A 12265-nucleotide genomic window follows, 5' to 3' on the forward strand; every position below is an offset into this window, starting at 1 on the left:
AGCATTTATAAAAATGTTCTAAACATGTATATATTGTAAATAAAATTATTATCCAATCTATGCAAATAAACACACATGTATTTGTATCGATTGAATGGATTACACATTCACATTAGGCACTCTGTGGAGCCTTTGAATTAATAATCAGCCTGGTGGAACCATTCTGAATACAGATGTATCATTTGACTCAATTAACTGAAATGTTTTTTAAGCTGCTTTTCAGCTGTTATTATGCTCAATATCACTACTAGGAAAGCAAAAGTTTCTCATTGGTACTTACCAGCCTACATAAATGTAACTGCACGGCGCCTCCACAGCTATACGATTTAATGGCTATGGTGCTGCCATCAGTTTCATTCAATCCAGACTACAGTGTTAAAACTATGTAATAGAAAACTCAATTTATTGGATGATACTCTGTTTAATTATGATGAAATTAGCTAGGGACACTGTATAATGATGACATTTCTACATCAGACGGAGTAGCACATTTTCAAAGTACAGTTTAATACATTTTATTTTTGTTGAACATACATAGTTTTTTAATACACAATATTAAACCATGAATACAAAATGTGGTAGGATAAATTCATGTAATGGTTAGTGCTGTACTATAATATAGAACTTTGAAGTAAAATAAATTAATACTACGACTACTACTGAGAGGCCACACTTTTCAGAGCTCATCAGTTTTCCAATTAAAAACAATTAAAACAGTTATTTAAACTTTTTATTTTCAAAATCTTTATATATTTTCTGTTTTCTAAAGTAGTAGTGCAACTTTTTTTGTTAAACTTTTTGGTTTAGTTGTTTTATTTTTAAATAAAACACCTTTTTCGTTTTTTTTTCTTTTTTCTCCCTGCACTTGTGCTTATATACAAGTGCAGGAGAGATTTTTCCTTCTTTGAATTTTCTTTTCTTTTAAAACCCCATTTGCACCAAACTTTTAATTTTACTACTACTATGACTACTACTCCTCCTCCTCCTAACAATAACAATAATACAATTCCATTTACTTCTTTTTCCCAGCACTTTTCCCTTTCTGCTTGGGAGGGGGGCTATGCTTTGCCAGCGCAGCTTGACGTGCAGCTTCCAGTGCAGCCGCTTCTTCCTTCATCTTGTGCTCAGCCTCCAGCAGGTTACTCCGGTATGCTTCTCTGCACGTCAAGATCCTCTGTCTCTTTTCATCTAGTATTATCTAGAGGCGAGAGAATTATCTCAATGCAGGAGGAACCATTTGAGAAAAATGAATGAAAATGTGATATAAAATAAACAAGACCGAATTACTAATATAATCCAGAGGAACTATATAGGCTGGTTTAAATTCAGTATTTATTACTGGATACTAAAAATCACAATTGACAAGCCAGCCTTCCCATTACAAGTTTGTTTTAAAGGTGCAGTATGTAGAATGTCATTGTTTTTGTATTTTGTATTGAAATACATAACAAAAAAAAAAACTGAAATACAGTAATAGTATTTTAAAACATAACATTTAAACCATCATACATTGGAAATGTAAGACTTTTATCTGGCCTTCAAATGATTGGGCTGCTATTGGGATCCAGGGAGTCCTAAAGGGTTGTTGGGATTTTGAAGTGAAGAAGTAAGGGTTTGAAGTTACTTGTATATTTTTTTAAAAATATTTTTGAAGAGGCACTTTTGTATTACTCACTTGCAGTTGCTCATACATCTCTAACTGTCTTTTCTTCAAGATGTTTCTTGATTGCATCTCCTGCTCTCTGCGCTCCATTACCAACTCTCTAAACTGGCGAAACTGGTGGATTTCCTCAGATTTCTCTTTTTGCTGTTGCTCAGTTATAAACTCATCCTTCAGCACAGCTTCTGGCAGGGCTTTTCTATTGCAAAACCAATCAAGAACCTTATGTTGGTCATGGATTCCACGAGGGATAATTTTTTTAAATACTTGATTTATGTCATCTAATCTTTGATGTGTAAAATCAGACTCTCTAGTAATATATAAGCAAATGCCCAATATACATGGATGAAAGAGTGCATTTGAAAATATGATTTTCAGAAGTACAATGAATTATGACAAATGACACATTGAAACATTTTTCAAATCTCAGAAAGAAGAAAATCTCAATCATATTTACGTTGTGGGTCAGTAAACTGATCAAGCAAGGTTCCAATGGGACTATGACTAATTAGGTAGTGGCAGCAAGCACCTAACTGTAATTTCATCTCATTGTATGCAAATAAAAGACTTTACAGTGACTTTTAATGAAAAGTTGATACAAATGAAAACTACAGTAGGTCATTTTTTAAACATCAATGTACGACTGAGAAAAAAGGTGATTTAATCACATGAAGGTGGGGAAGTAATTATCATTGTAATTGACCTTTGTGATAATAAAGAAAGAAATAATGAATAATGAACAATAACCTTTGTAATCTAGAGGGTGAAATCTCTCAGACTAATTTTCCTTTCAAGGCATAATAGACTCCCCTTCTGTGATTCTGTCTTTTGGTGTCAGCTATCATTAGATAGATAGATAAGGGTGACCAAAAGAAACCTCCAAGGGACACCTAGCATTATGCTTGAAATAGCTTTTCAATTAATATAAAATAATATCTATCACAATTAACTGAAAAACTTCTAAAGTAAAGCACAAGGGAGTCTGCATACATCTAGGCACAGGCCATTTAGAGAGTTAATAATACAATTCCTCTGATATCCTGCCATCAGTTTTCACACTTTTCTTTTTTTTTAGCACCTGGAACACATTTCCCTCACTGATTCTTGAGAGTTGGGACAAAACAGGCTTGCCAACTTCTAGTATCAATTATTCTTACAAGAATAATACTTGCTGCAGACAATTGTATTTAAGTTATAATTATTGTATGGGGCAAAACCTATACAATTAAAAGTGTTCAAAAACACTTTATTAGTTTCAAAAAAAGGAAGAAATATAGCTGATTTTAAAGGGAAAAAAAATCATTAATTAGTATATCTTCAGTTTTTCTAAATATTTCTGAAATTTTAAAAAAAAGAACCTCATAACTTGTGTCAACTCCATCAGATTGTTTTAAAATTCTGTTTAAATCAGACATAAACAGAGACAGATATGTTCCAAGGGTCCTTTCTGCACTTCTGTGTTGTCTTTATACAAGAGGCCAACACATGACCTTTTAAGTATTTTATTTTTCTATAAATTAACCAAACTAATTAGTTTTGAACTGTCACAACCATAACATTTCAGCTCTGTACACCTTTTAGACTAAAATTAAAACATGATTTAAGATAACAAGTGTGTAATTTTACTTCCCTTTATGTTACCTTAAAACTTTAGTAAAACAAGATGGCTGCTTTGTCTGGCGTATCACGACATCACCGCAAGTCCAAGACCACGCAGGCCATTACTGCGTGGGCCATTACAGCGATTGCCCATAACAGCACTATGACATCACCACGCCGAACTACAATTCAATTCCCAGAAGACTCTGCAAAGTTCACAAAAGTGCAACTTACCAGGAACTCCCCCCACCCCCTCAGTATGCAGGTTTTAATATGACTTAGCAGTGTCAGCGAGACTCGTATTGCACAATTGTAAAGCAGTTGCATACCAGGTTTGATGAAGATCTCTTGCAGATCGAAATGTTGATCTTGGGTATAATAAAAAATATAAATACTTTGGAGCATAATATATAAGTGTGCGGGTACTATGTTTGTTTAACTTTAAAATCTTTCTACCCTGCACCCTGAAAGACTTTGGATGTGCGTATGTTTTCTCTTTGTTTGCTAGCAGCCCCCCATCCCATTTCTCAGAGCGTCCATTTCTCAAGGCAGAAATAAACAGTGGTTGCTGTTACCACTATTTTGGCCCCAAAACTGCCTTTGGTGTGTGTCTTTTGTCCGCCGCCACAATATGTAGAAATGTTAGTTTGCAGGGCACCTAAAAATCTAATCCTGTAAGCTGCTAGAGAAAAGATTTATACTGTGTGTGTGTGTGTGTGTGTATACAGTGGTCGTCCAAAGTTTACAAACCCTAATTTATGGAAGTGTAACACCCTACAATTAATGTTGACTACATGTATATAGTACATTCCTATGAACACCCCTATTTATTTATGGTAAATATATAAATGAAAATAAGGAAATACCTGAGGTCCAGAAAGTGAGTCCTTTGGAACAACCACGGAAATCACTCTCTAAAGCCTTCAATTTGGAGACTGGCTAGCAGTCATTTATGACAATCACTGGTGGTTATCTAAAGTCATCATAGTAGATGTCGAACATCAAGACCTGAAAGTGAAATTTCTACACCCCCATGGTCCACATCTCTCATAGATGTGCTTGTTAAAGAGTAAGTAGCGGGGTTCCGAAAACATAGCGTTACACGTCCCCACGTGTTGCTACAAGTGTTTAAATAAACGTGCCTGTAGTTTATCTTTACATTGTTAACATCCTGACAACTTTTTACACTTATAATTTTAAAGTCTGTTTTGAAAATGTCTGCTCTAGTGCACTGATACTGTAAGGATTATTGCCCACATTGTCAAACAGGTAATACAGCAATAACGATCCATGATGTGGTACGGGAACAGAAAAGTCAAAGCACGATAGATAGATAGATAGATAGATAGATAGATAGATAGATAGATATCTCTTTTCCTGCAGTGATTTAGAGGACACATCTCAAACCCCAGTGTACTAGTGCAGACATTTTGAAAAGAGCTTTGAAACAAACTCTAAAGTTATAATTGTAAAAAGTTGCTTCAGACCTGACAAGACCTATGCAAGAGGGCTGGAATGGAAAACACCAGACGGCATGATCAATTAAAAAATAAAGTGAAAGAGTCTTGCATGCTACCTGATAAAAGGAGTAAAGTCCATGGGTGGCTGCACAAATGCTTCAATTGAAGCCCTTCGAACCTGATCATGAGCAGCAAGAGTAGGTGGTGTTGCAGGACACTCTGGAATAGCAGACACAATGCCGATGGGAATGAATAAGGTTTTACAGGAAAAAAATAAATGCACTTAAAATTACAAAAGAAACTGTTCAACATGATGAAAAAAACAAACCACATGCTACATTGATGAAGTGTACTGTAGCCTTTAGTTTCTAACATGGAGCTATTTTCTGAGGATGATTACATGTTTTGGTGGAAATACATTTCTTTAGACGAGCCAATTTCTCATCTAAACACATTGGTGCATAAATACCTCCATCTGGGGCTGCAGCAGTAATGTCTTTGCCTCCCTCAGCAGATGGCTCTGGATAAATCTTTTTCAAATATTTGTTTATATATTGTAGGCGAGACTGCATTGCCTGGAAAAAGAAGATGCATGATGTTTACAGTACTGTTCCTATGGAACTGACAGAATATGTTGCCTGTATGGTTTACTTAGTGCGACACTAAAATATTCCTAGCTTGTACCACAACACACAAGAGGTGTCTGTATATTACAGTACGCATGTAAATCCTGTCATGTGTTATTACTTACATATTACTTTTAACAAGCATGGAGATAGTTCATATACTTTCACATGTCTGTTATATCCTTTTTGAGCTTACTTTCAATACAAGTTGGTTGCCACAAAATCATTTTATTTGGCATAATGAAAAGTTATTGCAGTAGAAGTGGTAATTTACCTTGATTGCTCTTCCTGGTTCTGCTGTTTCCCATGCTTGTTTCAAGGCCCTGATTTCATCCACTCGCTCAGTGTCTTTTTTTACTTCAATTGCATCTGCGTCATTCTGGTCACTAACAACACGAAGAGTCCAATTGGGCTTACTGGCATCCAGGGACTGTATAGCAAAAAACAACAAAATGGCACTTCATAAACCACATCATATCAGGACCAGTAAACCATGGATTTTATATCTTGTTTTTAAACCAGTTAAGAAAGTAAAATACCTATTTATAAATTATATTCTGTTTTTATTTGTATAGGTGTAAACCAATTAAGAAAGTAAAATACTTATTTATAATTTATATATTTAAGTGTTTATCTAACTGCATGCAGATGCCAATTGTTACAGTACTTTTTAATGGCATTAAAATTTCATGCAATCTTAAGACAGATCTAAAGAGATTGCATTTTAGAACTGAAATTGCACTTAAGGAGTATTTTTTCTCTTGTTATGTATATTGTTGCAGATACAGTATTTATGCTTGTGAATTGGTGATGCCATGGACAGCAGTAGTGAGTATGATTGCAAATGTACTCTGCCTGCCTACCGTGGATAATGGCACTATCTTCTCTCTGTCTTTGCTGGGCTTATCCTTCTCAGATTTCTCAACAGGTTTTTCCCTTCCCTTTTTGCTTGATGATTTAGGGGGTGTCGCTGCTGGTTTCTGTGAATCAGTGTGTGGTGACTCCATGCTTACTGGGGTTGTAGCTTCCTCACGCTTCTCTCCATGAACTGTGGACACAGAAATACGAGACATAAGCCCTGAAGGCTGTATATGTATAGCACTCATGAGGAACAAGCAGGTTTCAAGTCAGCATCTCGATAACTTCCATAAAGTGGGCCATATTAAAAATAACACCTGCCTAATGTAAATGCCTGATATGTTCAACCTTCTTAAATGGAAGGGAATTTCCAAAAAAACAAAAAACAAACATGATTTATCTGTTTCAAAATTGACAATTTTAGGTTGTAATGATGTGACGTGACTTTATGACAATTCAGAATTTCGGATTATTTCAGATAACCCACTGCCTTATACTGCCTCAGTGTTCCAAATAAGAGTTGAATGCTAGTTTATGTAAACACAGTTTTTTGGCACTTACTTGCAGTACATTGCACTGAGCACTATGCAACATTTGCTTGTCACTAGTAGCAGATGTACACTAAGTAGCTCCCACTCCAAATACTCCTACTGCTTAGCACACCTAGGAAAATGTATATTGTAGTATTAATGAGCAGATGTACTACATGGAAAAACACTAGGTGCATTTATGAAGAATTTATAATATAAGATATATTGTAAACCTACTGACTGCTTTAATGGTTTAAACAATTATATATGGTAGTGATGCAAGGTCAGAGAGCGAAAGGAATGTTAGAAAATATTATTAGACTGTTATTTTTTTCTTTAACTGTGTAAGTTGGCATCTAATTATGTGTGCTCTGTCTGTGTCATTGCTGTACTGTCTTACACTTCCCTAATTTACTCATAAGTATTGTACCTCTGCCAATTAATTTGAGTGCCCTTTAAGTTTGGGTGGCCCTTCAGTTTACTCGTTCTGCACATAAACTACAGTTCTCAACATTAAATGGTAATGCTCTATTAGGGCTGTGAGTTAAGCCTCCAAATAGCAATCGACTAATTGGGCACACAAAATATAATTATTACAATAAATATCAATGAAGACATAAGCCCGATACCAGCTCCTGCAAGGGAGCCGTCTCTTTTGTACAGAGCGGGAGGTCACGGGTTCGCCTGTGAGAAACTCCTGCTTACGGGAACCACGGTTCTCCACAATAGCAAGCGTTCGGTGATGTTTCGTTGATAAACTTAAGTTATGTTATTAACTATGCGCGTTACAAAAATGTAATTATTTAATCGATTATCCAGTATTTATTTTGATGTATATAATGAGGAATGGCATCGATTGAAAAATCGATTTTCGATTTAATCATAGCAGCCCTATGCTTTATCTACATTTATATAATTCTATTCAGTGGTATGTTTCACACTATAAATGTTTGAGTTGAATTGGCTGATTTGTTTTATTTTTTATTTTTGTATTGTAGTTCTTTTTTTTTTTGTTCTTTTGCTGCACAAGACTATAGAAAGCTTGTAGTGAAACAAACAAACAAAAAACACTAAAAGATTCTCGTCTACCCTAACACTGGCCTCATTTTATAACATAAATCAGTCAGATTGCTAGACTTCTTTATGGTCTAAGAAAATCAGAATGTATGTTTAAGCATCTTTTTGTTCATAGAATGTACTGAAGAGACCAAAGCTGTCAGAATCAGTTTTAATGTTGTTAGTTATAATGCTGTTATGGCACGAAAAGCATCTTTAAAAAAAATTAAATAAACAGCTGTAACGGATGGGGGGGGGGGGATCTGTGCTGACTATCTGGCGCATGCGTGGTACTGCAGGAAGGGGGCAGCAGCCTCGTAGATCCGCCTATCAGTCATGGCAGTGACACAAGGGAGGTGGGGAAGAGCGTGTGTTGGCTTTCCCTCTCTCTGAGTGGCTGAGAGGCTTGGTTATGCATTCGGGTGGCCTTGATTGGGAATACACAGAGACGCTGGCTGAGAAGGCCAGTGTAAACATAGACCAGGCAAGAACACCAGTGGTTGGAGCGAGCGACCAAAACAGGCAAGCACGGCTGAGGAAGACAGCCAGCAATAAATAAATAATTTATTAAAATATATTGTTACGTACCGGAGGGGACGTGTGTAGTGATAGGGGAACCTTGGCCACCCCAGTGTATAGTGCATAACAGTGTAGGACGGAGATCCCGAGCTGACCGGCTTAGCAGCAGTGGGAGCACTGTGTAAGCAGCATCTTTATTTTGTAGTTTTATTACTGTGTTTTATTTTCCCTTTTCATTTCGCCTTATGTTTTCATTATTATTTTGAGCACCTGTCAGTGTGCCAGCTTTTAACTGTTTACCAGTATTGGTATTTCTGTGGTCCTGTTTACCGTTGCCGGTACTCAGGCCACGGACAACAGCGCCCTCTGCGGGCTAAAAGAAAATTTCTAAAATAAGAAAACTGGGCATCAAATAAACCTTCTGTCTCCCGTGTGTGTCAGTGAATTGCCCACCACCCTTCCACAAGGGCCTATTTCAATTGTCTAACAGGTGGTGGGTCTAAATAGCACCCCCATTTGACTCTACGTCAATACTTAGAAAAACAATAACATTTTATATATATATATATATATATATATATATATATATTTTATAGCATACAAGAAATTCACTCCTGAAAAATGCACCCTGTTACATGATTTTAATTAGTTCACAGTTTTTAGTGAAGGTGCTAGAGTAGCAGATATTGTAAAAAATGCTCTTTTGAGATATTCTTTGAAAAGGTGTTAGTCAGAAAACAAGAATGTACTCTAGTTGCAAAATAAGATTTTGTTGGTAACTGATTGCAAGAATTATCAAGAAACAATTTATACTACCATTTCAAAACCAATAAGTAGGTTGTTGAGCGAAAAACTTGGTTTCACACCATAGTTTCACACTTCAAGTCTGTGAGTTCATCCTAATCGGTGCTATCTATATTGGTACAAAAGGTAAACTTTACAATGCATGATTAGTCAGTCACATACAATTCTTCTTTATAAATATAATCTCTGACATGTATAAACACAAGTACACTTGAAATTAAAAGTGACCTGACTACCAAAATGGACAGGATTTTATATATGTTTGCACTATAGGCCAAAGTCCTAAACAATTGAAACTGTACATATACTTTAATTCTTCCATAGCAACGGTACTCATAGAAACCGCTCTGACCTAGACTGACGTGCTCGCCATGCACATCACAAATAAAAAATATGGTGGAAGCTTGTTTTCCTCAGCTTTCTGAAGATTAGCTTCAACAAATTCTAAATGAAAAAGTCGCTAAAATTACAAAAGTTGTAACAAAAACATACCGCCACCTTTCACAATATATCAAAAAACACAGATTTACAGAAGTCATGGAGCCTCAAGGCCTGTACGAGCCACAAGACCTGAATGCAGATACAGCTGTCTTTCATGGTTTAATAAAACATATATGGACTGGATATTTCATATATCCCCCTCGGGGACAATCATTTTCCACGATATGCCTCATCTTCAGTGCATATTTTTATACTATAGTGTCATGATAAGCACAGTTTTAGAATACCATTCTATTGTGCAAAAAGGTAAATTATACTGTCAGGTAGCTCAGGAGCTTCCATAAATTCACAAGACAAATATTCTAAATGTGTTCATATTTATGACATCCACATGTATAACGTATTATAGTGTAATTTTATGATATCTGAGACTGTCTGTATTTCAAGATCAGACATCTCCCATTATTATGTATCTCAAATAATTATTAATTTATTTTTAAAAATACTTCAAAATGCTGATATTCATTCTCCAATCAAATGCAACTAAATAAAATAAATTGCTTTATTTGAAGCTGCAATGTGGTTTCATAGGAATGAAACATGAAGGGATATAGGAGGGGGGAGGGGGAGGAGTTAGCAAATCAAGAAAAACTGACTTCCCCTTTAATGTGTAGTACTTCTTACTGCCCATGCATTTTCTGTAATTTGTAGATAATAATCAAATAAGCATGCATTATTTCCATTATAGAAAACATCCATCCACGGGAGCATGTATTGGATACAGTGCAGAAACTGTAACTGCACAATATGGAAGGTAATGACCGTTAAAAAAATAAAATAAAATACACTTCATACATCATAATTACTATGTCATTTATTGTCAAGTGTTTTAAATGTGATAATGCAATTATTATTTTAAATATCCTATTTTTCCGAACCCCCCACATAAATTTGATATGTGCCTATAATAAAATGAATCAGTTTGGAATTATTTATTTCACACAGGTATGAAGTATGAGCTTTCTATCATCAAAAACATTGAAAGATATCATTTACAGAGCAGCATAAGTTTATCAAGCCAGGTTGTGATCCAAGGTACTAGTCTGCAGATGCAGGGCAGGGACGTTACAATCAAAAGTTGCATTGCAGACATGTCTGTGAACATGTAAGATGAACACCAGGATATTTTGTTAGTTTTCTGTGTTGCTTGTTTTGTTAATGCAGTTATATTTTAACGTCTGATTTTTTAAAATATCTGCAACTATGAAGCCCTACAAATTGGATATGTGCCAGTTTCTCAAATAGTAGAATAGGACTGAGCTCCTTTGGAACGGCAGCTGCATGTCCCCCCCTAAATTATTGGTAAAAGATAGCTTGAGTCAATATAGTAATACCCAAATTTAGAACCTTTGAACAGGAATAAGGGAGCTATCATACAAATGGTATTCAGAGAAAAGGGAAAAGAAAAAAGAAAAAAAAGCAACTGTGATCATGGTAGCCTTATACAATAATTTGCAATCAATCATCACAGGCATCCCTTCAATATTAAGTCTGAGAGAGTAGGTCCAATATATTTCAAAAAGGGATCCCAAATTTTATGGAATTGTTTAGCTTGTTAATCTCGATAAAACATAAACTTTCAAGTGGGAGCATACTGTAGATAGCCTTATACAACTGCAGGATCATACGTGGACTATCTGAAATCCAACTTGTCAGGATACATTTTCTAGCCATTACAGGAAGACCCCTTATGAGTTTGTCCATTTCACAGTGTACATTCCCGGGATCTCCTAAAATGAGCACTAGTGGGTCACTTTCCAATTGTATCTCACACATATTCTTGACTTCCCTACATATTCGATCCCACGATTGCTTTAAATGAGAACAGGACCACATACAGTGTACATATGTCCCTGGTGCCTTTTTACACTTGGTGCATATTTGTGACTTTTGGGGGTTGAATTTGTGTAATTTATGAGGAGTAAAATGCAGTCTATGGATAATTTTAAATTGCCTTTCTGTGGTTTGGTTACTTGTCAGATTTGAGTGTATCCGGACGATAATGTCTTCCCAGGTTTGATTATTTATTGTTTTGTTTAGGTCCTGCTCCCATCCCAGCCTACTGTCTATTTTGTATGAATTCTGTCTAATCTGGGTTAATAATATTAGGTAAATCACGTTCAAGTCGTCAGGCTAGCACCTTAGCAAGGGCCTTTACATCCGTTGTCAATAAGGATATTGTTTTAGTCAAACTCTTGGCGGCTCTTCTCAACTGCAAACGAAAAGTCCTGAAAGAACATTATTTTCCTCCTGTTGAATCTCAGGTCGCCCTTCTTCCTTGCAGCTTCCAGTACAGCTTGTCTATCCCTGTAGTTGTGGAATCTCACAATTATGGGTCGTGGTCTTTCCTTCCGCTCCAGGCTTGGGTGAGAGCGAGCGGTGGGTCCTCTCTATTTTGAGAATTCCATGCTTGGCTGTAATGTCCAGTTGTTCAGGTATCCATTTTTCAAAGAAGCGTAATCGGTGATTTACCCTCTGTGTCCTCTGGCAGACCAATGATTCCTGAATGTGTATGCCTCACCCTGTTCTTGGCATCCTCCACACGCTCTTGTAACTCTTTAATAGCCTTCTCAGCCGATGTGATACGTTTATCTTGATCAATTTCTCTGTCCTTAAGAAATATACATTCTTCTGTTGCTTGATTCCTCTTAC

General features: G+C 36.1%; 1 protein-coding gene across 4 annotated transcripts in view; it reads right to left on the bottom strand.

Moving 5' to 3' along the window:
- Nucleotides 1–258: 258 nt before the first annotated feature.
- The window catches only part of adgb (androglobin), a 72886-nt gene continuing 60879 nt past the window's right edge, over nt 259–12265 (bottom strand). Inside the window, exons 30-35 of one of the 4 annotated variants that reach the window (XM_034017338.3) lie at nt 6209–6393; nt 5620–5775; nt 5189–5294; nt 4836–4938; nt 1676–1859; nt 259–1198 (exon numbers count right to left, since the gene is read on the bottom strand). In XM_034017338.3, coding sequence (XP_033873229.3) covers nt 1013–1198; nt 1676–1859; nt 4836–4938; nt 5189–5294; nt 5620–5775; nt 6209–6393 — 920 coding nt within the window. In that variant the 3' untranslated portion in view covers nt 259–1012. The remainder of the gene's footprint in view (nt 1199–1675; nt 1860–4835; nt 4939–5188; nt 5295–5619; nt 5776–6208; nt 6394–12265) is intronic. The other 3 variants (XM_034017339.3, XM_034017340.3, XM_059025171.1) reach the window with 3 other exon arrangements.

The sequence above is a fragment of the Acipenser ruthenus genome, chromosome 6 (genome assembly GCF_902713425.1).
Source record: "Acipenser ruthenus chromosome 6, fAciRut3.2 maternal haplotype, whole genome shotgun sequence".
In the NCBI taxonomy this organism is placed as follows: domain Eukaryota; kingdom Metazoa; phylum Chordata; class Actinopteri; order Acipenseriformes; family Acipenseridae; genus Acipenser; species Acipenser ruthenus.